A 27,030-nucleotide genomic window follows, 5' to 3' on the forward strand; every position below is an offset into this window, starting at 1 on the left:
CACTTAAACAATTTTAATACTATCTCCAATATTTTATAGAGTTGTACATGCACACACACAAACACACACACACACAGATATCTACAACTGCATATGTGCGCCAAGCAATTTTCCCCCAAAAAAAAACTGATATTAGATCTTTGCTGCTGTTGGAAAAAGTTTCGGCTCTTTCTCTGTTTTTACCATTTTCTGCTTGAGAAATTTCCTATATTGCAGTGTAATTGAGTTGTAGAATTTTTTTTCAGCTGCTAGAAAGGATTATGGCAAAGGGTGGTGATTGGAGGAATTTGTTTAAAATGTCAAAGAATAGGGGGCAGGACATTTTTGGAAAAATTACATTTGAAGGGCCAAGAATCTAAAGGAGGATTAAGGGAGAAAAATCAAACCGCAGCACCCACTTTCGTGGTATAGTCAAGTATCTGAAGATAAGTAAGCGGAAACTTTGCAAAAACTAGGTAAGTTCAAGAGATATTCCATGTCTATGTTATTTTCTACTTTTGCAGATCCACATCGCTAGTTTCTTTCAGGGGAGAAAGTCTTGACTAATTGTTGGCGTTCCATTTATTTGGAATCTCATGACAAAACCCTCGGATGCCGATGCTCGCATTTTAGAACCGATCTGAAGATAATTATGGTGGAACAACTAAATTTCCCGATTCACATTTCAAACATCATCACCACATAATGACCGCATGTATTTTCAATTTCTTGTTCACTTTCGATTTTATAATCCAATAAGGTATTACGTCCAAAAAGAAGTCATCCACAAAAAAAAAACCGGTTCATCGAATTCTTACAAATTTGTACATGTTTGACGTGCGGACATGCGCTTCTTTGATGGTTTGTTGTTTCTTTGTTTTTGTCGTTTGAACTCAATGGCCATAAAAATTATAACTATTAACACCATTTGGCATTCAAAATTATGGATAATTTTGGAATCACAAAAAAAGAAGCAAAACAAAAACTGGTTCAAGTCATCTTTGATGATTGACATGTAGATTTGTCAAATGGCATATGACAGTTTGTAATTAGTGTGAGTGAAGGATGGATAACATATTTTTAAGAATTTTTTTGCATTTAATGATATGCTGTGAAATCAAACGCGGAAAGAGGCCTTAAAATTAAACAATGGAATCCTATTTTGAAGAAAAACTTAAATTTTAATTTTTCTGGAACGTTGTTTTAGGTTTTCAGTTTGGTCCAATTTCACAAGATCCGAACTTATTTAACCATACAAGAGCAGATAGATTCTTCTCGTCAACACAAAATAAAAACATTTTTAAATTCGACGAAAACAAACCCAAAAAACCTGCTAAAAAATCTTAAAAAAATTACATTCGCCATTAAATTGAACAGTTATAATTGAAAGAATTTATTGAAGATGATATTTGAATGCTGCTTACGTATTTTCAAAATTCACGTCTGGTTTAACATTTCAAAACAAAGAAATTTTGCAATTGAAAATTAACAGTTAAAAATAATTCAGAACACCCAAAAAAAACCAGTTACTTTTTAGTCTCGAATTCTAAAGACGATTCCAATCAAAACAATTATTATTCGTAACACTTCTGTTGTTGTTTTCGATACTATTTTGCGACAAACAAAAACATAGTGTGATCATAATTTATAAGTTATTTTGAATGAAAGTTGTGAGATCCATGCTTTCATTGTGGAGTATTTCCAAATCAGGTTTATTAATTGGGTCACAATTCAGTAGTTTCTTAACTTATTTTAGAAACAAGGAATCTAGTTTAGAATGCAGTTTTACTACAAATTTTGAGGGAATCCGATAATATGATTCACCTGAGAACATAATTTAATCGGGGATAATTTTTTTTTAATATTTGTGAAGCTAGATATCAGATTGAATTTTAAAAAGGTTTTTTTTTCAATGATTAGCAAGGCCAGAAAAATTAAAATGCTTAGAATATTTAATGTCAAGGACTTACAAGGCCAACAAAATGAGACTTCTAACAAAATTTCCTCTAGAACAGCTTTTATTTTTTTTAAATATTTTCTCAAGGATCTTTCAAAGCCTTAAACGTGGATTCTAATAAAAAACTTTCAAAAGAATCTTCCAAGGCCACAAGGGGGAAATGTATAGATATTTTTTCAAGAATCTCCCTGGCCACAAATGTGGACTTTTTTTAATTCCTTAAGGATTTTAAGAGTCTTCAGCGTGGAATCTTAAAAATATTTCCTTAAGCATCTCCCAGGTCACAAATCTGGACTGTTTTAATTCCTTAAGGATTTTAAGAGTTTTTTGCGTGGATTCTTAAAAATATTTTCTCAAGGCTCTCCTAGGCCGCAAATGTGAAATGTTTTAATATTTCTTAGGTATTTTAAAGGCCTTTTAAGTAGATTTTTCAAATATGTTTTATTTTTTTGAAACATATTTTCAGAGCCATAAATGTAATTTAAACAAATATATACATTTTTAGAGCCAAATACTTGGTTTTTTGGAAAAAATATTTTCAGAGCCATAAACGTGGCTTTTTTAATTTTTTTTCGGAGCCATAAATTTGGATTTTTGAAAAAGATTTTCAGAGCCACATAATTGGATTTGTGAAAAAAAATCTTCAGAGCCATATTTTTTTAAAATATTTTTTAAATTTTTATTTATATATTATATTTTATTTTTTTTTTAAATGTATCAACCCGGATTTTTTAAATCCATAAACGTAGATTTTTTAAAATAGTATTTTCAATCCGTAAACGTGGATTTTTTAAAATATTTTGTTTCAATTCATAACCCCGATTTTTTAAAATAATTTTTAAATCTATAAACGTGGATTTTTTAAAATCATTTTTTCAATCCATAAACGTGGATTTTTTTAAATAATTTTTTTCAATCCATAAACGTGGATTTTTTTAAATATTTTTTTTTCAATCCAATAACGTGGATTTTTTTAATTTTTTTTTTTCAATCCAATAAAATGGATTTTCTTAAATTTTTTTTTTCAATCCAATAACGTGGATTTTTTTAAAATCATTTTTTTTCAATCCATAAACGTGGATTTTAAAAAAATATTTTTTTTAAATCATTTGGATTTTAAAAAAATATTTTTTTTTCAATCATTTTTATTTCAAAAAAATATTTTCAGAACCATAAACGTGGATTTAAAAAAAATATTTTCAGAACCATAAACGTGGATTTTAAAAAAAAATTCAGAACCATAAACGTGGATTTTAAAAAAATATTTTCAGAACCATAAACGTGGACTAAAAAAAATATTTTCAGAAACATAAACGTGGATTTTAAAAAAAAATATTTTCAGAACCATAAACGTGGACTAAAAAAAATATTTTCAGAAACATAAACGTCGATTTTAAAAAAATATTTTCAGAACCATAAACGTGGACTAAAAAAATATTTTCAGAACCATAAACGTGGATTTTAAAAAAAATATTTTCAGAACCATAAACGTGGACTAAAAAAATATTTTCAGAACCATAAACGTGGACTAAAAAAATATTTTCAGAACCATAAACGTGGATTTTAAAAAAATATTTTCAGAACCATAAACGTGGACTAAAAAAATATTTTCAGAACCATAAACGTGGATTTTAAAAAAATATTTTCAGAACCATAAACGTATTTTTTTAAATATTCTCAAACGTGAATTTTTTTAAATATTCTCAAACGTGATTTTTTTTTAAATATTCTTAAAAATGGATTTTTTTTTAAATATTCTTAAAAGTTGATTTTTTTTAAATATTATCAGACGCGGATTTTTTTTAAAATATTCTCAGAATGTTGATGTTTGAAATATATTCTTAAACGTGGCTTTTAAAAAAATATATTCTGAAACGTGGATTTTTTAAAATTATTTTCAGAAAGTGGATGTTTGAAATATATTCTTAACCGTTGATTTTTTAAATATATTGTAAAATGTATTTTTTTAAATATTCTTTGACGTGAATTCTTTAAAAATATTTGCAAACTTTTTTTTTTCGGAAAATATTCTCAAACGAGGATTTTTTAAAAACACTCTCAAATTTTCTCAGTCATGGATTTTTAAAAAATATTTTCAAACGTGGATTTTTGAAAAATATTCTCAAAACCATAATCATGGAATTTTGAAAAATATGTTCAGATTATTGAAATATATTTTTAGAGCCATAATCATGAAAAATTTTTTTCAGTCACGTGAACAAGAACTGTGTTTTTTAAGACTTTTTTCCACAGACACAAACGTGGATTCTTTTCAGAACTTTTGAGTTTTTTTTCGAAACCATGAACGTGAATTCTTCCGAATTTATATACATGGACTTTTGAAAAACACAAACGTAATTTTTTTTTGAGGAGGGAGTATCTGATATTCGATTTTATTTTTACTGTCTTGTCCAAAAATATCACTTGTCCGAACAGGTTTTTCAATTATAATTGAATAATTTACAAAAATGTATTTGTGGCAATGCAAATATATTCTACAATTCAATTTGAAATTAAAGAAGAGCGATTTGAGATAGTTAAGATTTGTTCTAGAATCTCCAAAAAATGATGTTAGCAGTTCTTCATTGGATGGCATGCTAAAATGTAGAGGAGGATGATGAAAGTTTGTGAGAGAGTTTAATGTGATTGAGAATTATTTCCTCACAAAAAAAAAACATTTTTTTCTTTTCTCAAAATAAACATTTTTAATTTTTTTCATTTTTTCCTTCCAATTTTACTTTCCTTTTTTCAGTTCATTGTTCCTTTTCAAGCTTACATCTTCAAAGTGAAATTTACTAAATGCCGACTGCCCTCTGTCCACGTAATGTTGATACCAATCTCCCTCTCTCTCACCCTCCCAGCATTTGCATTCATTCATTCATAACTTCGGCGTTCTCGTTTTTGTATTTCTTTTATTAATAATGTCAATTAGGAATGACACAAAAGCGAAATTTGCCTGCATTCATTACTCAATACTCAAAATGCCAAATTAATTGCTCCAATTCCCAATAACAAATGGAAAAATATGTTCCAGGAAAAAGGTCAACAAATTCCACGTTATTGATTCCTCGTTAATGTTAAACGTGTACCGAATAATAATTACGTTTACATTATTGTGAATGAAGAGCGGGGAAGGTGGAGAAGAAGGAGAGGAGGAAAATATATATCCCGTAATTTCTAAACTTTTGCATTGAAGATAAATGGCCGTGATCGGTAGAGCAGGAGCGGAATAAAAAAAAAACCACCAATGAAGAAGGGGGGTTAAAGGCAGATTTTTTTAGATTATGTCCCGACAAGTACAAATATTCCCAAACGTGGATTTTTGAAAAATATTTTCAAACGTTGATTTTTTAAAAATACTTTTAAATGTGGATTTTTTAAATATAATTTCCAACGTGGATTTTTTTTGAAAGCATTCTCAAACGTGTTTTTTGAAAATATTTCAAAATGTGGATCTTTTTCCAAATATTCTGAAACGTGAATTTTTCAAAAATATATTCAGAACGGATTTTTGAAAAATGTTCTCATTCGTGGATTTTTTAAAACAATTCTCAAACGTGGATTTTTTAAAAATATTCTCAAATGTGGTTTTTTTAATTTTACTCAAATGTGGATTTTTTTAAATTTTACGCAAATGTGGATTTTTTAAAATTTTACTCAAACGTGGATTTTTTAAAAATATTCTCAAACGTGGATTTTTTTTAAATGTTACTCAAATGTGGATATTTTAAAATTTTACTCAAACGTGGATTTTTTAAAAATATTCTCAAACGTGGATTTTTTAAAAATATTCTCAAACGTGGATTTTTTAAAAATATTCTCAAACGTGGATTTTTTAAAAATATTCTCAAACGTGGATTTTTTAAAAATATTCTCAAACGTGGATTTTTTAAAAATATTCTCAAACGTGGATTTTTTAAAAATATTCTCAAACGTGGATTTTTTAAAAATATTCTCAAACGTGGATTTTTTAAAAACATTCTCAAACGTGCATTTTTTAAAATGTTCTCAAAAGTAGATTTTTTAAAAATATTATCAAACGTGGATGTTTTAAAAATATTCTCAAACGTGGATTTTTTAAAAATATTCTCAAACGTGGATTTTTTAAAAATATTCTCAAACGTGGATTTTTTAAAAATATTCTCAAACGTGGATTTTTTAAAAATATTCTCAAACGTGGATTTTTTAAAATGTTCTCAAAAGTAGATTTTTTAAAAATATTATCAAACGTGGATGTTTTAAAAATATTCTCAAACGTGGATTTTTTAAAAACATTCTCAAACGTGGATTTTTTAAAAATATTCTCAAACGTGGATTTTTTAAAATGTTCTCAAAAGTAGATTTTTTAAAAATATTATCAAACGTGGATGTTTTAAAAATATTCTCAAACGTGGATTTTTTAAAAATATTCTCAAACGTGGATTTTTTAAAAATATTCTCAAACGTGGATTTTTTAAAATGTTCTCAAAAGTAGATTTTTTAAAAATATTATCAAACGTGGATGTTTTAAAAATATTCTCAAACGTGGATTTTTTAAAAATATTCTCAAACGTGGATTTTTTAAAAATATTCTCAAACGTGGATTTTTTAAAAATATTCTCAAATGTGGATTTTTTAAAAATATTCTCAAACGTGGATTTTTTAAAAATATTCTCAAACGTGGATTTTTTAAAAATATTCTCAAACGTGGATTTTTTAAAAATATTCTCAAACGTGGATTTTTTAAAAATATTCTCAAACGTGGATTTTTTAAAATGTTCTCAAAAGTAGATTTTTTAAAAATATTATCAAACGTGGATGTTTTAAAAATATTCTCAAACGTGGATTTTTTAAAAATATTCTCAAACGTGGACTTTTTAAAATTTTACTCACATGTGAATTTTTGAAAAATGTTCTCAAAAGTAGATTTTTTAAAAATATTCTCAAACGTGGATTTTTTTAAAAATATTCTCCAACGTGGATTTTTTAAAAAATATTCTCAAACGTGGATTTTTAAAAATATTCTCAAACGTGGAATTTTTTACAAATATTCTTAAACGTGGATTTTTTCAAAATATTCTCAAACGTGGATTTTTTAAAAATATTCTCAAACGTGTTTTTTGAAAATATTTTAAAACGTGGATTTTTTTAAAATATTATCAAACGTGGATTTTTTAAAATTTTACTCAAACATGAATTTTTGAAAAATGTTGTCAAAAGTGGATTTTTTAAAAATATTATCAAACGTGGATTTTTTAAAATTTTACTCAAATGTGGATTTTTTTTAAATTTTACTCAAATGTGGATTTTTTAAAAATATTCTCAAACGTGGATTTTTTAAAAATATTCTCAGACGTGGATTTTTTTAAATTTTACTCAAATGTGGATTTTTTTTAAATTTTACTCAAATGTGGATTTTTTAAAAATATTCTCAAACGTGGATTTTTTAAAAATATTCTCAGACGTGGATTTTTTTAAATTTTACTCAAATGTGGATTTTTTTAAATTTTACTCAAACGTGGATTTTTTTAAAATATTTTCAAACGTGGATGTTTTAAAAATATTCTAAAACGTGGATTTTTTAAAAATATCCTCAAACGTGGATTTTTAAAAATATTATCAAACGTGGATGTTTTAAAAATATTCTCAAACGTGGATTTTTTAAAAATATTCTCAAACGTGGATTTTTTAAAAATATTCTCAAACGTGGATTTTTTAAAATGTTCTCAAAAGTAGATTTTTTAAAAATATTATCAAACGTGGATGTTTTAAAAATATTCTCAAACGTGGATTTTTTAAAAATATTCTCAAACGTGGATTTTTTAAAAATATTCTCAAACGTGGATTTTTTAAAAATATTCTCAAATGTGGATTTTTTAAAAATATTCTCAAACGTGGATTTTTTAAAAATATTCTCAAACGTGGATTTTTTAAAATGTTCTCAAAAGTAGATTTTTTAAAAATATTATCAAACGTGGATGTTTTAAAAATATTCTCAAACGTGGATTTTTTAAAAATATTCTCAAACGTGGACTTTTTAAAATTTTACTCACATGTGAATTTTTGAAAAATGTTCTCAAAAGTAGATTTTTTAAAAATATTCTCAAACGTGGATTTTTTTAAAAATATTCTCCAACGTGGATTTTTTAAAAAATATTCTCAAACGTGGATTTTTAAAAATATTCTCAAACGTGGAATTTTTTACAAATATTCTTAAACGTGGATTTTTTCAAAATATTCTCAAACGTGGATTTTTTAAAAATATTCTCAAACGTGTTTTTTGAAAATATTTTAAAACGTGGATTTTTTTAAAATATTATCAAACGTGGATTTTTTAAAATTTTACTCAAACATGAATTTTTGAAAAATGTTGTCAAAAGTGGATTTTTTAAAAATATTATCAAACGTGGATTTTTTAAAATTTTACTCAAATGTGGATTTTTTTTAAATTTTACTCAAATGTGGATTTTTTAAAAATATTCTCAAACGTGGATTTTTTAAAAATATTCTCAGACGTGGATTTTTTTAAATTTTACTCAAATGTGGATTTTTTTAAATTTTACTCAAACGTGGATTTTTTTAAAATATTTTCAAACGTGGATTTTTTTTAAACTTTACTCAAATGTGGATTTTTTAAAAATATTCTAAAACGTGGATTTTTTAAAAATATCCTCAAACGTGGATTTTTTAAAAATATTCTTAAACGTGGATTTTTTAAAAATATTCTCAAACGTGGACTTTTTAAAAATATTCTCAAACGTGGATTTCCTAAAAATATTCTCAAACGTGAATTTTTTAAAAATATTCCCAAACGTGGATTTTTTAAAAATATTCTCAAACGTGGATTTTTTAAAAATATTCTCAAACGTGGATTTTTTTTAAATATTCTCAAACGTGGATTTTTTAAAAATATTCTCAAACGTGGATTATTTAAAATTTTTCTCAAACGTGAATTTTTAAAAAAATGTTCTCAACGTGGATTCTTTTTAAATTTTACTCAAACGTTTTTTTTTTTGAAAAATGTTCTCAAACGTGGATTTTTTAAAAATATTCTCAAACGTAGATTTTTTAAAAATATTCTCAAACGTGGTTTTCTTTAAATTTTACTCAAATGTGGACTTTTTAAAATTTTACTCAAACGTGGATTTTTTTTTTAAAAATATTCTCAAACGTGGATTTTTTAAAATTTTACTCAAATGTGGATTTTTTTTTAAATTTTACTCAAATGTGGATTTTTTAAAAATATCCTCAAAGGTGAATTTTTTAAAAATATTTTCAAACGTGGATTTTTTAAAAATATTCTCAAACGTGGATTTTTGAAAAATGTTCTCAATTGTTTTTTTTTTTAATTTTACTCAAATGTGGATTTTTTAAAAATATTCTCAAACGTGGATTATTTAAAATTTTTCTCAAACGTGAATTTTTTAAAAAATGTTCTCAACGTGGATTCTTTTTAAATTTTACTCAAACGTTTTTTTTTTTGAAAAATGTTCTCAAACGTGGATTTTTTAAAAATATTCTCAAACGTAGATTTTTTAAAAATATTCTCAAACGTGGTTTTTCTTTAAATTTTACTCAAATGTGGACTTTTTAAAATTTTACTCAAACGTGGATTTTTTTTTTAAAAATATTCTCAAACGTGGATTTTTTAAAATTTTACTCAAATGTGGATTTTTTTTTAAATTTTACTCAAATGTGGATTTTTTAAAAATATCCTCAAAGGTGAATTTTTGAAAAATGTTCTCAAACGTGGATTTTTTAAAAATATTCTCAAACGTGGATTTTTTTTTTAAATTTTACTCAAACGTGGATTTTTTAAAAATATTCTCAAACGTGGATTTTTTAAAAATATTCTCAAACGTGGATTTTTTTTTTAAATTTTACTCAAACGTAGATTTTTTAAAAATATTCTCAAACGTGGATTTTTTAAAAATATTCTCAAACGTGGATTTTTTAAAAATATTCTCAAACGTGGATTTTTTAAAAATATTCTCAAACGTGGATTTTTTAAAAATATTCTCAAACGTGATTTTTTTTTTAATTTTACTCAAATGTGAATTTTTTAAAATTTTACTCAAACGTGGATTTTTTAAAATTTTACTCAAACGTGAATTTTTGAAAAATGTTCTCAAACGTGGATTTTTTAAAAATATTCTTAAACGTGAATTTTTTTAAAAATATTCTTAAACGTGAATTTTTTTAAATTGTACTCAAATGTGTATTTTTTAAAAGTATTCTCAAATGTTGATTTTTTTAAAAGTTTAAAACGTGTATCTTTTTCAAAATATTCTGAAACGTGGATTTTTCAAAAATATATTCAGAACGGATTTTTGAAAAATGTTCTCAAACGTGGATTTTTTAAACATATTCTCAAAAGTAGATTTTTTTAAATTTTACTCAAATGTGGATTTTTTAAAATTTTACTCAAACGTGGATTTTTTAAAATTTTACTCAAACGTGAATTTTTGAAAAATGTTCTCAAAAGTGGATTTTTTAAAGTATTCTCAAACATGTTTTTTGAAAATATTTTGAAAAGTGGATCTTTTTAAAAATATTCTGAAATGTGGATTTTTCAAAAATATATTCAGAACGGATTTTTGAAAAAAGTTCTCAAACGTGGATTTTTTAAAAATATTTTGGATTTTTTGGATTTTTTTAAATTTTACTCAAAAGTGGATTTTTTAAAAATATTTTGGATTTTTTGGATTTTTTTAAATTTTACTCAAAAGTGGATTTTTTAAAAATATTTTGGATTTTTTGGATTTTTTTAAATTTTACTCAAAAGTGGATTTTTTAAAAATATCAAACGTGGATTTTTTTAAATTTAACTCAAATGTGGATTTTTAAAATTTTATTCAAACGTGAATTTTTGAAAAATGTTTTCAAACGTGTGGACTTTTTAAAATTTTACTGAAATGTGGATTTTTTTCAAATTTTACTTTAACGTGGATATTTTAATAAATGGCCTTGATCAGCAGGGGCGGGGGCGGGGTAAAAAAAAAACCACCAATGAAGAAGGGGGGTTAAATGCAGATTTTTTTTTTTGATTATGTCCCGACAAGTACTTGCCATTTTCAAACACTTCCTAGAAAGTCCCTGGCTACGCCCTTGACCCAAACTGGCTGATGCAAGTAAACCGGCCAAAGATGGATATCTTTTTCGTTTTAAATGTTAAATTATTTATTAATTCCTTAAATAAGATGTTAATGAAACACGATTTGCAGCATTTACCACAAAACCAAAAAAAAAAAAGCACAAAAATAAAAATTCAAAATCTTTCCTTGAAGCTTTGCAACCTCCAGCCAGGTGGCTGTGAACTCTGATTTCAATTAAAAAAAAATCCGAAAAAACGTTAATTATTAATAAAACGTAATTTTACGAAGATAGACTTCGCAAAAAAAAAAGGCATAAACACAGCAAAGCCATCAGATTTCGAAATTTAATATAAAAACCTCAAATAAATCTCAAAACCACATCAGTTATTTTTAGGGGATCACAGAACAAAAACAAACTGAAGATGAAATATGTAAGTAAAACGCAAGGATCCAAAGGAACAGGACTAATAACTTATTTTTCTAACATCCCATCAGTTCATACTCCTTGCCCTGTTGGCCTTTGCTGCCGCCTCCGACGATGAGGTCCATGCCGAAATCAAGGAACTTAAATCCGATGTCCGTCCCGATGGTTTCGATTTTGTTTTGGACACCAGCAACAGCATCCATCAGGAGGCTGCCGGCGATGAACATGGCAATATGCACGGCTCCTATGAGTATGTCTCACCCGAAGGTGAACACATCAAAGTGACCTATGTGGCCGATGAGAATGGTTATCATCCCGAAAGTGATATCCTACCAACACCACCACCAATTCCAGAGGCCATTCTCAAGGCTTTGGAATACATCAAGGCCCATCCACCAGCAGCTGATCCAGAACATTAGGCTTCCGAATTGGGGAGAGGATTTTGTATATATTAACCTGTATATATGTGAACGATGCTTTCAATAAAGAGTTGACAAACAACTGCCAAAAAAACCAAAAAAAAAAAAAAAAAAAAATGTGGAAATTATTGTGGAGGGAATCCGTTCTAGCCAAGAGGCTAGGTTTATGGCTCTGAAAAAATTATAAAAAAATCTGCATTTATCGCTCTAAAAATCAAAATTCTCAGAATCCGTTCAACAACACGTTTACGATTCTTAAAAAACTCACGTTTATGGTTCTGAAAAAAATCGTAGAAAAATTCCTTACAAAACCACGTTTATGGCTTTGAGAAAAACTTTATGGTTCTGAAAAATGTTTGAGAAGTTATTTAAAAAATCCACATTTGTGGCTCTGAAAAAATGTTTTAATTTTTTTTTTAATCTAAAATAATTATTTAAAAATCCACGTTTGTAGCTCTGAAAAAAATGTTTTAATTTTTTTTAAATCTAAAATAATTATTTAAAAATCCACTTTTGTGGCTCTGAAAAAAATGTTTTATTTTTTTTTAAATCTAAAATAATTATTTAAGAAATCCACGTTTGTGGCTCTGAAAAAGAAATTATTTAAAAGACCACGTTTGTGGCCCTGAAAAAAAAAATATTTAAAAATCCACGTTTGTGGCTCTGAAAAAATGTTTTAATTTTTTTTTTTGTAAAAAAATCTAAAATAATTATTTAAAAATCCACGTTTATGGCTCTGAAAAAAATGTTTTATTTTTTTTTTTAAATCTAAAATAATTATTTAAAATTCCACGTTTGTGGCTCTGAAAAAAAATATTTAAAAATCCACGTTTGTGGCTCTGAAAAAAAATATATTTAAAAATCCACGTTTGTGGCTCTGACAAAAAAATTATTTAAAAGTCCACGTTTATGACTCCGAAAAAAAATTTATTTAAAAATCCACGTTTGTGGCTCTGAAAAAAATTATTTAAAAATCCACGCTTATGGCTCTGAAAAAAATTTATTTAAAAATCCACGCTTATGGCTCTGAAAAAAATTTATTTAAAAATCCACGTTTGTGGCTCTGAAAACAATTTATTTAAAAATTCACGTTTGTGGCTCTGAAAAAAATCGTAGAAAAATTCCTTAAATCCACGTTTGTAGCTCTGAAAAAAAAAATTATTTAAAAATCCACGACCTTAAAATTAGTTTTTAATAAATCCATGACTATAATAGACCTACAAAAATATTTTGAAAAAATTTACGATTGTTATAGGTCTCCGAAAAATATTTTTAAAAAATGCTTGACTATTATAGACCTACAAGAATTATTTTTTAAAAAATCCACGATTGTTATAATATTTTTTTAAAAATATTTTTAAAAATTCCAAGATGGTTATAGGGTTTCGGAAAATATTTAGAAAAAAAATCCACGATTGTTATGGACCTTCTAAAAATATTTTTAAAAAATCCACAATTAATAAAGGCCCTTAAAAAATATTTTTTAAAAATTTAGAATTGCTATAGTCCTTTGGAATTTTTTTTTTTAAATCCACGACTATTATAGTCCCTAAAAAATATTTTTAAAAAATCAACGACTATTATAGGACCCAACAAAAATATTTAAAAAAAATCCATGATTATTATATGAGTTCAAACAAATATTTTTAAAAAGTTAAATTTATATTTCTAAAAAAATTCACGATTTTTATATTTTTAAAAATTCCAAGACTGTTATAGGCCTTCGGATTTTTTTTAAATCCACGACTATTATAAACCTTCAAGGAATATGTTTCAAAAATCCACGATTATTAAAGGCCTTTAAAAATATTAAAGAAAAAATCCACTGCTATTTTTGTGTCATCAAAAAGGTAACAAATTAGAATACAATGCCATTAGGATTAAAGAATATAACGAGAGAGAGAAAAGGGCCGACAGGTATAAAGTTCACGTTTATATATCCGTGTAAAAACGTTCTCCTTCCAGCGGTGGAAATGTTGGAGTCACCGAGTTCAATAATATGTCTTTGTTACTTCTAGACAATACATTCTTGCATTTTCTAAGGTAGGCAAGGATCCACACACAATACCTCAGCCATAAACACCTCCGCATCAGAAGAAGCTCACGGGTTCGCCATTTGACCTTACCTTTTTCGCTTGTCTAAGGGACATGTTACTAGCATGGTAACTCACCTAACGAAGTACGAATTTTGATCCCAGCCCATGTCTTTTGTTTTTACTTCTAATCCCTGGATTTTTCTGTATTACTTTGAAACGCCGTCCTCAATAAGATTATGATCACTTATATCCAAAATCCTTTCCGAGGAGGGTGCATTCGTATATAACCCTAGCCTTATAAGAAAAATACTCCCAAACGACCCCAATGGTGAGCCAAATTTACAATAGATGCTACCCAACAACATATTTCCCTCTCCCCGTTTCACGGAGATAGAGACACTAATTGAACAAAAGGTAAAATCAATGTCACTAGAAGAACTACTCTTTTCGAGTCCAGAGAAACTGGTGACCGCCGCGAAGTCTTTCAAGAACTTTGCGAAAAGGATGCATTTATAGAGGTTAGAGGCCAATTACTCCCAAAGTGTAGTGTACCGAATCCATATAATTTAAATACGGCACCAGTCAACTTTACAATAGATGCTATCCAACAACATATTTCCCTCCACCCCGTTTCACAGGGAGAGAGAGAGAGAGAGACACCCACGACTATTATTGGCCCTGAAAAAATATTTTTAAAACATCCACAGTTGTTGTAAGCCTGCAAAAAATATATTTTAAAAATTCACGACTATAATAGACCTTCAAAATAATGTTTAATAAATCCACGACTATATTTGACCTACAAATATATTTTTTTATAAATCCACGACTATATTTGACCTACAAATATATTTTTTAATAAATCCACGATTATTATAGGTCTCCGAAAAATATTTTTAAAAAATCCTTGACTATTATAGACCTAGAAGAAATATTTTTTAAAAATCCACAACTGTTATAGGCCTTCGAAAAATATTTTTAATAAATACACGACTATTATAGGCCTTGGAAAAATATTTGAACAAAAAAATCCATCTTGAAAAAATATTTTTAAAGATTTCAGGATTGTTATAGGCTTTCGAAAAATATTTTTAAAAAATAATTTAAAAAAATTCTTAGACCTTCTAATAATATTTTTAAAAAATCCAAAAATTTACGACTATAATAGACCTTTAAAATAATTTTTAATAAATCCATGACTACAAATATATTTTTAAAAAATCCACGATCCACTTGAACAAACAGTACAATCAATGTCACTAGAAAACTACTCTGTTCGAGTCCAGAGAATCAGGTGTCCGCTGCGAGATTTTTGAGGACCGTGGCGGGAAAGGTGCACTCCGAAGTATAGTATCGAGTCCCTATAATTGAAATACGACTCCAATGGTGAGTCAAATTTACAATAGATGCTATCCAACAACATATTTCTCTCCTCCTATTCCCCAGAGAGAGAGAGAGAGAGGGAGATATAACCTCATATCTACTACAGAGAACTAGATGACCGCCTCGAAATCTTGGACGAATGCAGCAAGGAGGACACTCTTCCATCTATTTCTTCCCAAGAGCAGTACAATTTACGTTTAACTAAATTTACAATAGATGCTATTCAACAACATTCTTCATTTCAACCATTCCACAGAGAGAGAGAGAGAGTGAGAGAGAGACACTGATTTAATCAATGCAACTGAAACAATTAACTACTCAAGATAAACTTCTCCCTGCCACAGATTAGTACCGAATCCATATACCTTGAATGCGACTCCAACGGTCATAAACATTTTCTTTTTTTGCCTCGTATTATTTTTTATTTCAAATTCATCATAGCTTCGAGTTCCATATTCAAATTCTAGTCCATTTTTATGCAAATACTTTAAACACGACTCCAGCAGTTGCTACTGATTTAGCAGTCGGCTATCACAAACTACTTTTATATTTTTTAAAAAAATAAGAAATAATCCAATTTTTTCGGATTTTTTTGTTACCATTGCAGTTTTCCATAGTTTCTTTATTCCCTTTAAATTCCACTCCTTGTTGATCCATATACCTTAAGTACGACTCCAGAAAAAGCTAATGGTTTTAACCCCGGCAATTAATGACGAATTCTCAAAATTAAAAAAAATCTTTTTTTAACTTTCTTTAACTTCTTTTTATTGTCGTTTTTTTAATATTTTTTTAATTCGCATTAGTTTCTCGTATCCTCTTTAAGTTCCAGTCCATTTTCGTCTCCCCCCGCCCCTTTTATTCTGCATGAGGATGAGCCTTAATGTATTCAATGGCCTTCAAGATGTAATCTGGGATTGGTGGTGGTGTGGGAAGCCATTCACTTTCGGGATGGTAGCCATTTTCATCGGCTGTATAGGTGACCTTAACATGTTCGCCCTCTGGCGTGATATATTCGTAGGCTCCCTTCATGTTGCCATGTTCATCGCCGATGGCACTTTGGCGGCTGTGATGTTCCAATTCAACGTTCGTTTCAAACCCATCAGCGCGTACATCGTTCAGATAAGTCTTGACAACCAGGTCGTCGGCAAAAACGAGCGACAAAAGGGCGCTGAAGACAATCTAGGTTGGGAAATTTAAAGGATTACAAGAATATTTCCCTTATCGCCATGCGATTTCCTTGGCTCAAACTTACCCACTTGAACATTTTGGAATAGAGGTTTTAGTTTGTGTCACAAATGAAGGCTTTGCTTGAAACTGATTGGATTCGAACAGTAGCTGGGCTTTTAAACAAAAATTCTGCAGAGCATTTCTCTTACCTTTTCTTTTTTAGGGAACAAGTTTGCTTTGGCTGGCTAATTTAAATTTTGATTTGCTCCGTCTGCAAAGCAAATTTATTGTATTTTCAATTACCACCCAAGAGGTGGATTTTGAACTGACGTCGGCTGGCCTATAATTAGGACTAGTTTGATTGTTCGATTATTTCTAATAGGCCAACGGAAATATTTGCTCACCGAACGGTAAATATTAAATGTCAGGAAATAACCGTTACTTCTGTTTTGTTCCAGTTTTATTTTCTCCCGCAAAGATTTGCTTTAAAAGCTCGCCCGTGATGGGTTAGCAAATCAGTTCTAGTCATAGATCTTAATATCTTCCAAGATTTCCAAAAAAAAAAAAAAAAAAAAATGTTCAAATTTGTAAGTTCCCATTTTTATCCTGCCATATCCTTCCCCCACACCCATTACCTAAAAGAAAATATCATTTTAGCTTGTCTTCAGCGCTATTTTGGCTCTCGTTGTTGCCGACGACCTTGTTGTCAAGACTTATCTGAACGATGTACGCGCTGATGGCTTTGAAACGAACGTTGAATTGGAACATCACAGCCGCCAAAGTGCCATCGGCGATGAACATGGCAACATGAAGGGAGCCTACGAATATCTGACACCAGAGGGCGAACATGTTAAGGTCACCTATACCGCCGATGAAAATGGCTACCATCCCGAAAGTGCATGGCTCCCAACACCACCACCAATTCCAGATTATATCTTGAAGGCCATTGAATACATTAAAACTCATTCGCATTCGGAATAAGGGGGGGCGGAAAAAATGGACTGGAATTTTCGAGAAGATGGACAAAACCGTAACGAATTGAAAAAATAATAAAAAAAATAACAAAAAAAAAAAAAAGAAGTTAAAGAAAATTATTTTGAGAAGTTTTTTATTATTGGGAGGGAACTTGGTGAGTAGATCACAAGCTACTGTTGAAGTCGTATTTAAGGTATATGGATTAAAATGGACTGGAATTTAAAGGGAATGCAAGAAACTATTGCGAATTGTAATAGGTATTAAAACAAAAAATATTAAGTTTAGTGAATTTATTTCAATATTTCCTATTTTTAAAATATCGGTATTGATAGAGGGTGGCTAAATCAGTAGGAACTGCTGGAGTCGTATTTAAGGTATATGGATCTGAAAATGTTTAAAGAAATTTGAAACAAAGGAAAAGAGGGAACTTGGTGACTAAATCGCCAGCTATTGTTGGAGTCGTATTTAAGGTATATGGATAAACATGGAGCGGAATTTAAAGGGAATACAAGAAACTATTGCGAATTGTAATAGGAATTGAAAAATAAATACATTTGCTCAAACTTATTTGATTACTTCTTAATCCTAAATTGTAAAAGTCGGTGGGTAAATCAAGTGCAACTTCTGGAGTCGTATTTAAGGTATATGGATCTGAAAATGTTCAAAGAAATTTGAAACAAAGGAAAAGAGGCACACCACAGACAGAGGATGGAAAATGGCGGAAAAAACTCGCCTTTGCAGCTCATATCCAGTGAATGCCTATAAAAATATCAACAAAGGAAGATGCTAGAGGAAGATGAAGCCATATGGCTAGAGGAAGACAAAGGAAGATGAAGCCATATGGCTAGAGGGGGTATAAACGGCCAAAAAGTGACTAGCCGAAATTACGGGTTTAGATTCTAGGTCTCTTTGGATCAAATCCGTTTCAGGATATTTGGAGTTGATTTAGCAATGTCTGTCCGTCCGTCTGTCTGTCTGGCTAGTGTAATTCTCGAAGGGAGTATCGGATTTGTAATATTATTGCCAAACTTAGATCGAGTTCGGATATGGGCAATATCGGTCCACTCCTTCTGGTACCTCCCCCACAAAAGGTCGAAATTTCCAAAGAAAATAATTTACTGCACAGAAAGAGAGAGGATAATCTGATTTTGCTCCAACTTTGCAAATCCTCCTATTTTCATCAGTGCCAGTCAGGTGAGGAAATTGGCAATATCGGTCTACTTCATCAAGTACCTGCCCCACAACGGTTTAACATTTTTGATAATTTGAACTCTCATAAAATCGTATGTAAGAGTCGGATTGTCTTCAAACGATATTCATCACAATATTTTTTATTAACCCAAGGACTGGTGTGAAGATGGATTATATCGGTCCACTCCTTCTGGTACCTCCCCCACAAAGGATCAAAATTTTGAATACTTACAACTCTCAAAAAATGCGATGCAAAAGTCCGATTGTCTTCAAATGACACTCATCACAATATTTTTAACAACCCAAGGTCTGGTGCTAAAATGAAATACATCGGTCCACTCGTTCTGATACCTCCCCCACAAAGGGTCTAAGCCTTAAATAACCAAAACGATCATAAAATTCGAAAAAAAAAAACATTCGGTTCTCTTTAAATTACACACATCACAATATTTTTATTAACCCAAGGTCTGGTGTGAAGGTGGGATATTTCGACGCACTCCTTCTGGAACCTTCCCCCTACAAAGGGTCAACATTTTGAATATCCATGGAGCTCGTAAGACGTGAAATTGACATCCGAATCCATTCAGACTTGGCACATGTTGGCATTTCCATCAACACAAGATCTGTTATAAGGATGGTAGAGATCGTTCCATTCCTTCTGGTATCTCTCCCCACAAAGGGTCAACATTATGAATAACTTTGAAGCTCGTAAAACGTGAAATTAACATCAGATGCCATTTCGGCTCTGTACATCTCAATATTTCCATCAACACAATATATGTTATAAGGATGGTACAGATCGGACCATTTCTTATGGTACCTCCCCCATATAGGGTTCAAGATATTAAAGAAAAGAAAGCGATATAAGCATCCACCTCTCTTCAAATTTCACACATCCTCATATTTTTGCTAACACAAAATCTGTTGTGAAAATGGTATATATCTGCGCACTCCCTTCTGGTATCTCACCCACAATGGGTCACAATTTTCAATACTTTTATCTGTCATGGCTTGCGAAACAAGTTAGCGATTCCTTAGAACTGAGAGCTATAACTAAATATTTCTCTCAACCAGAATCCTGAGATGAATATGGAATTTATCGGAAGTTATGATTCACATAAAATTGGATATATAGATAGACCTATATTTATAACCTACACCACAAGGTGGTCAGGGTATTATGTCTTTGTGCATTTGTTTGTAACAGGCAAAAGGAAACGAGATAGACCCATAGTTCCTTTTGAGGATCTCCATAGAATCACTTTCTGAGTTGATTTATGCATGTCAGTCCGTCCGTCCGTCTGTCCATGTATTCTTGTGAACAAAATGCAGGTCGCATTTATTATCCAATTAAGATGAAATTTTTCAAATAACATTTGTATAGCTCAAGGACAAACCCTATTGAAATTGGAGATAATCGGTAAAAATTTAGATATAGCTCCCATATATATCTTCGTCCGATTTGCCTTTTATTGTGTGCACCAAACGTGTAATATCAGTCCGAATAGTATGGAATTTTGCACATACAACCAAATTAGACCTGAAAATAAGTATGCCAAATTTAATCGAAATCGCTTCAGATATAGCTATAGCTCCCATATATATTGTTCATCCGATTTGTTATTTTTGTTCTCCGCAGCCGTAATATGCACTCGGTAACAACAATATTTGGGGAAATATATCAAATACAGCTAGGAAATACATTTGCCAAATTTTATTGACATCGGTTCAAATTTGGATATAGCTCCCAGATATAACTTCGTTCGATTTACCTTTGATTGTGCACCAAACGTCTAATATTTGCCCAAATTGGATGGAATTTGGCACTTACGACTCAATTGAGTCTAGAAGCTAGTATGTCAAATTTGGTGAAGATCGGTTCAGATATAGCTATAGCTCCCATATATATTTTTCATCCGATTTGTAGTATTTATTACCCACAGCCGTAATATGCACTCCGTAAGAACGATATTCAGGGAAATATATCAAATTAGGCCTGAAAATAAGTATGCCAAATTTGATCGAAATCGCTTCAGATATAACTATAGCTCCCATATATATTGTTCATACGATTTGTTATTTTTGTCCTCCGCAGCCGTAATATGCACTCTGTAACAACGATATTAGGGGAAATATATCAAATGCAGCTCAGAAATACCTATGCTAAATTTTATCGACATCGGTTCAAATTTGGATATAGCTCCCATATATAACTTCGTCCGATTTACCTTTTATTGTACACCAAACGTCTAATATTTCCCCAAATGGGATGGAATTTGGTACATACGACCGAATTGAGTCTAGAAGCTAGTATGCCAAATTTGACGGACATCGCTAGATCGATTCCAAATGTCCTGAAACGGATTTGGTCTAAGGGGACCTAGGGTCTAAAACCGTTATTGAGGCACGTTTTGGCTGTATCAAATGATATATACCCTCTCTAGGCATATGGCTGAGGGCATAAAAATAAAAAAATTATGCTAAGTAGTTTTAATAATTAATGTTACTATATTAGTTATCACCTAATTGTTTCTGTGTTCGGTGAAAACAAATGAATACTAAATAAATAAATAAATTACGCCTGAAAGTATGCTCTGAAAATTATAACGTAAGATTACGAACAAATCAAATAAATATCCAAATTGCTATTTACCAATGGAAATATTACCATTTTCAATAGCAACACTTCTTTTTAGGTCTTCATGGAAGCTATGGAAGTGGGGCTTGATTTTCGGGCTTTGGAAAATATGAAATGAAGAACATTTTTTTAAGAAATTTTTCATTTAAAAATGAGTTCCTGGGGCTAAATTTTTTCTTTTTTTTTTTTTTGAAAGAATTAAATTATAATTTGTATGAATAAAAAAATTGAAGATCAAATGAAATATTTTATAAAAAGAATATCTTTCGCTTCATGTTTTCATAGGACTCTGAACTCAAGTTTCTTACAGAAAATGTTCTTTGAGAGGAGGAATTTTTAAGAATATTTTTCACAGGCCTCCATTTTCAAAAACCTATAAAGTTTAAGAATATTTTTAAGGAGGAATTTTTAAGAATATTTTTCAAAGACTTCCGTTCTCAAAAACCTGAAAAGTTGACGAATATTTTTAAGGAGGATTTTTTAAGAATATTTTTCATAGACCTCCGGAATTTTTAAGAATATTTTTCACAGGCCTCCGTTTTCAAAAACCTATATAGTTTAAGAATATTTTTATGGAGCAATTTTTAAGAATATTTTTCACCGGCCTCCGTTCTCAAAAATCCTAAAAAGTTTAAGAATATTTTTTAGGACCAACGGAATCATATACTTGCATTTTTGGCAGGGAAAATCTCCATGTTTATGATTGGAGAAGTTCTTGAGAAAATATTATTCCTGAAAAATTTATGTTTGTGACCTAAAAAGTCCTTAAAAAATATATTTTGTAAAAATTAACTTTTGTGGCCTTAGAAATCCTTGTAAGTCTCCTTAGAATTGTTTAAGAAAAAAATAATTCTCAAAAAAAATTTAATAAAAAAATTACAGCCTTTCAAATTCTTTTGAAAATATTTTAAAAAAGCCTCATTTTTACTATGGAAGTCCTTGATTTGTTAACTTGTTATTGACCTTCGAAGTCTTTGGAGAAATATTCTTAAAAAATCAACATCAGTTCACTTTTTTGGGCTTAAAAATCCTCGTAAATCTCAGAAACATAATCCTAACAAGTCCACTTTCCGACCTTGGAATTCTTTAAGAACAAAAATTATTGTCAAAAAAATTTTAATAAAAAAATCACAGCCTTTCAAATTCTCTTGTAAGTATTTTTAAAAAGCCTAATTTTTACCATGGAAGTCCTTGATTTTTTTTGGAATTCTTGTTATTGACCTTCGACGTCCTTGGAGTAATATTCTTAAAAAAATCAACATCAGTTCACATTTTTGGCCTTTGAAATCCTCGAAAGTCTCAGAAACATATTTTTAAAAAGTACACTTTTTGACCTTGGAATTCCTTAGAAAAAAATAATTCTCAAAAAAAATATTCCAAAAAAATTCACTTTCAAATTCCTAAGAAAATATTTTTAAAAAGCCACATTTTTTACTATGGAAGTCCTTGATTTTTTTTTCTAAATTCTTGTTATTGACCTTCGAAGTCCTTGGAGAAATATTCTTAAAAAATCAACACGAGTTCCTTTAGAAAATTTTCTTTTTTGTAATTTCAATATTAAGGCTTTAAAAGTATTGAGCGAGTATTTCAAAAAAAAAAATCTTAGAGATAATATATTTAAGAGAACCAATATTGAGGCCTTGAGAAATAAAAGTTTGCCTTGAATACTTGAGAAAATGTTTTTAAAAAAATATTCAGAAAATCCTTGGTGGTCTTGGAAATCTTGGAGAATTTACTTTTAAAGAATCCTTGGAAATGCTTGAAAAATATTCTTAAAAAAATTTGACGTTTGTGTCCTGGGAAGTCCTTCAGAAAATAAATTTAAAGAAATCAAAATTGAGGTCTTGAGAAAAACTATGAAAAATCCTTCAAAATATTGAAAACATATTTAAAAAAATCCCGGAGATAATATATTTAAGAGATCCAATATTGAGGCCTTGAGAAGTACAAGATTGTCCTTAATCCTTGCGAAAATGTCTTTTAAAAAAATATTGAGAAAATCCTAGGTTGTCTTGGAAATCTTTCAGAATTTACTTTTAAAAAATCCTTGGAAATGCTTAAAAATATTCTTACAAAAATTATACGTTTGTGTCCTGGGAAGTACTTCAGATTATAAATTAAAAATATAAAAATTGAGGTTTGAAAAATAAATCTAAAAAATCATTTAAAATCTTGAAATGATATTTTTAAAAATCTTGTGATCCAAATTTGTAGTCCCTTTGCATTCTTTTTAAATGTGTGGAAATCCTTGGGAAAATATTAAAAAAAAAATACGTTTGTGGCTCTGGAAATCCTTGAGAAAATTTAGTTGGAATGGTTACCGATTACTTTTACCATTAATTTTTTGTTTAAAACATTATTTTTGTTGCATAAAATCAGAAAATATTTTAATTTACAGTATTTTTTGAAAAAAAAATGAACATTTTACTTAAATGGTTACCGATTACTTTTCCGAATATATCAGTAATTTGAAGATTTGTGGTTGAAAGCTTTATTTGTGTTCCATAAAATCATAAAATATTTTAATTTGGAGTATTTTAAAAAAAAAAATAATGAACATTTTGTTCAAATGGTTACCGATTACTTTTGCCAATATATCAGTAATTTGAAGATTCGTGGTTAAAAGCTTTATTTGTGTTGCATGAAATCATAAAATATTTTCATTTGGAGTATTTTTTTTTAAATAATGAACATTTTGTTCAAATGGTTACCGATTACTTTTGCCAATATACCATTGAATTGGATAATTTTAGTTTCTAACATTGTTTTTGTTGCATAAATTTAGAAAATATTTTAATTTTGTGTATTTTTTTTTAAATTAATGAACATTTTACTTAAATGGTTACCGATTACTTTTCCCAAAATATCAGTAATTTGAAGATTTGTGATTGAAAGCTTTATTTGTGTTGCATAAAATTAGAAAATATTTTAATTTGGAGTATTAAAAAAAAAAATAATGATCATTTTGTTCAAATGGTTACCGATTACTTTTGCCAATATACCATTGAATTGGATAATTTTAGTTTCTAACATTGGTTTTGTTGCATAAATTTAGAAAATATTTTAATTTGGAGTATTTTTTTTTTTTTAAAAATTAATGAACATTTTACTTAAATGGTTACCGATTACTTTTCCGAATATATCAATAAAATTAAAAATTTTGATTTAAAACTTAATTTGTGTTCCATAAAAGCAGAAAATATTTTAATTTGGATTATTTTTTGAAAAAACAATGAACATTTTACTTGAATGGTTACCGATTACTTTTACCAAATACATCAATAATTTTAACAATTTTTGATTTAAAATATTATTTTTGTTGCATAAAATCGAAAATTGTTTTAATTTAAAGAATTTTTTTTGGAAAAAATTTTGGAAATTCAACAGTTCTTGGGAAGAGATTTATAAAAAAAGGTCCTTAGAAATCCTTCAGAAATATTTTTCAAGAATCCATTGTAGAATCCTTGAAATGCGTGAGAAATATTTTTTTTTTTAAGGAAAGGCCTGCAGCTATGGGAAATTTTCGTGGGCAGCTATCTAAACCTCTTACCTAAGGAGCAGAAGGCAAGAAGAAGTTTTTATCCTTGCACCAAAGGATAATCTTAGGGCTATGATTAATTGGATTTAGAAAAATAATAACTTTTAATATTTTTCTCTCATATCCTTTACTTCTCTCTCTCTCTCTTTCTCTCTCTCTCTCTCCTTCCTTCTCTGTTTGAAATATATGATTCCTAAAACCCCCATTGGAAGATATGTCTTTACACCAAAGGATAATCTTAGGAGTATAATTTTTTGGATTTGAAAAAATAATAATATCTTATATTTCTCTCCCATTTCCTTTTCTCCTCTTTTTATTTCACTCTCTTTTTTTAAAGATCTCCCTATGAAAGTTATGTAATTCGATCTTTAAATTATGGAAATGATTCATTTGAATATTTTTGGCATTGGTAAAATTTTGCAGACACCACAGGGCAATAAACTTCCCCGCGGAACCCAAAACCAATCGGAATATTCAAATCTGAATTGGAAATTCTAGTGGAATAGTAAGTGCCATTTAAAAATCGCCATAAAAAATTAAGGCAAGTTATGGATGGAATTTCATTATTAGATAAGGGGTAATTCAAGGCCCACACAAAAAAAAAAATAATTAAAAATTTCTCTAGACTCTGCAGCAGAAGAAGAAATGCAGCCGAACAAATGTTTGAAGCAGAGCAATTCAAAAAAAACCAGTACAGGGCAGTTATTCCGAACGACAAGAATTCCCAAAAATTTCTTGATATAAATACCAAGAGTGGGAGATCGAAAGACAACAGTTTTACGATTCCAATTGAAAGAACAATGATAAAATTTGTAAGTTCCGCAAAAGAGATCCTCAATATCAAAATATCAAAATCCTTAATCCATATCCTTTCAGCTGATCCTTACTCTCTTCGTTGCCTATGCTGCGGCTGGCGACAGCGATGTCCATGCCGAAGTTAAGGAACTTAAATCCGATGTCCGTGCCGATGGCTTTGACTATGCTCTGGAAACCTCGAATAGCATTCATCAACAGGCATCCGGTGATGAACATGGAAATATGCATGGCTCCTATGAATATGTCTCACCCGAGGGTGAACACGTCCTGGTCTCCTATACGGCCGATGAAAATGGTTATCATCCCGTCAGTGAATATTTGCCAACACCACCACCAATCCCAGACTACATCTTGAAGGCCATCGAATACATTAAGGCTCATCCATCAAAGGAATAAGAGGAGTTTTTAATGGACAACTGAATGGACTTCTGGGAACACTGATCTGGAGGATTATGCAATTTATGAGGCGAGACATATTTAATTCGAATATAGAGATTATTTTGCAGACAAACAAAGAAACAAGAAATCTTTTTTAAATTAATAAATAATTAATGCATTTTGAAAAAAAAAAAATCAAAACAAAAGAGAATTTGTGTATTAGGGTGGACCGCAAAAAAAGTGAAAAGATCTGGAAAATTAAATTTTTTTGGAATTTTTTACAAATTTTTTTCATAAGGGGCCCACAGGACTTTCTAAAGGACTTTTTGATTCACATTTGGTGACACTAACTGGAATTTCTGAGAAAAATATTTTCCAATGTCCTTCAGAACATTATGCGAATTTTTGGGATTTTTTTTTGACAATCTGTGTGGCAGTACAGGTTCTGAACAAAGATTTTAAAAGAGAAATTTCTAAAGGACTTACAGATCCACATTTTGGGAGGAATATATATTTCCAATGCCCTTCAGAACATCATGTGAATTTTAAGAATATTTTTTCGAGAATCTGTGTGGCTATACTGATCTCAAAAAAAAATATTATCCTTAAAAAATTTTCTAAAGGACTCACAGATCCACATTTTGGGAGGAATATATTTCCAATGTCCTTCAGAACATCATGTGAATTTTAAGGGCATTTTTTTGAGAATCTGTATGGCTATACTGATCTAAAAAAAATATTATCCTTAAAATTCACATGTTGTTCTGAAGGACTTTGGAAACATATTTCTCCCAAAATATGGATCTGTAAGTCCTTTAGAAATTTTTTCTTAAAATTATTTTTTCAAGGATCTACGCTTCTAAGGTGGATATAATGAAATTTTTGTAGCCCCATTACGGAATTTTTTTGGAATATTTTTTATTCAAGGATAGCTAAGGGGGGTTTTTAAGAAATTCTGTACAAGATGCTCTAAAGGACTTTAAGGTCCATATTTGGGGATAGAACTGGAATTTTTAAGTAATATATTTCCAATGTCCTGAAGAACATCATGTGCA

At 29.3% G+C, this 27,030-nt stretch overlaps 4 protein-coding genes across 4 annotated transcripts; 3 read left to right on the forward strand and 1 right to left on the reverse strand.

The window, feature by feature from the left end:
• Positions 1–11,278: 11,278 nt before the first annotated feature.
• LOC131802896 (larval cuticle protein 2-like) lies at positions 11,279–11,947 on the forward strand. The gene is made up of 2 exons (XM_059123646.1): positions 11,279–11,441; positions 11,506–11,947. Exons 1-2 carry the CDS (start codon positions 11,433–11,435, stop codon positions 11,851–11,853), a joined length of 357 nt encoding a protein of 118 aa, XP_058979629.1. The 5' UTR covers positions 11,279–11,432; the 3' UTR covers positions 11,854–11,947.
• A 4,063-nt stretch (positions 11,948–16,010) lies between these two features.
• LOC131802891 (larval cuticle protein 4-like) lies at positions 16,011–16,681 on the reverse strand. The gene is made up of 2 exons (XM_059123638.1): positions 16,525–16,681; positions 16,011–16,451 (listed from the first exon to the last, which is right to left on the reverse strand). The coding sequence occupies exons 1-2, from the start codon at positions 16,534–16,536 to the stop codon at positions 16,128–16,130; spliced, it is 336 nt and encodes a 111-aa protein (XP_058979621.1). The 5' UTR covers positions 16,537–16,681; the 3' UTR covers positions 16,011–16,127.
• A 206-nt stretch (positions 16,682–16,887) lies between these two features.
• LOC131802892 (larval cuticle protein 4-like) lies at positions 16,888–17,425 on the forward strand. Its single transcript, XM_059123639.1, has 2 exons — positions 16,888–17,026; positions 17,097–17,425. Exons 1-2 carry the CDS (start codon positions 17,015–17,017, stop codon positions 17,418–17,420), a joined length of 336 nt encoding a protein of 111 aa, XP_058979622.1. The 5' UTR covers positions 16,888–17,014; the 3' UTR covers positions 17,421–17,425.
• Positions 17,426–25,455: 8,030 nt separating this feature from the next.
• LOC101898614 (larval cuticle protein 4) lies at positions 25,456–26,186 on the forward strand. The gene is made up of 2 exons (XM_020037743.2): positions 25,456–25,593; positions 25,658–26,186. Exons 1-2 carry the CDS (start codon positions 25,582–25,584, stop codon positions 25,991–25,993), a joined length of 348 nt encoding a protein of 115 aa, XP_019893302.2. The 5' UTR covers positions 25,456–25,581; the 3' UTR covers positions 25,994–26,186.
• Positions 26,187–27,030: the final 844 nt, after the last annotated feature.

Source organism: Musca domestica, unplaced genomic scaffold (assembly GCF_030504385.1).
Source record: "Musca domestica strain aabys unplaced genomic scaffold, Musca_domestica.polishedcontigs.V.1.1 25, whole genome shotgun sequence".
In the NCBI taxonomy this organism is placed as follows: Eukaryota; Metazoa; Arthropoda; class Insecta; order Diptera; family Muscidae; genus Musca; species Musca domestica.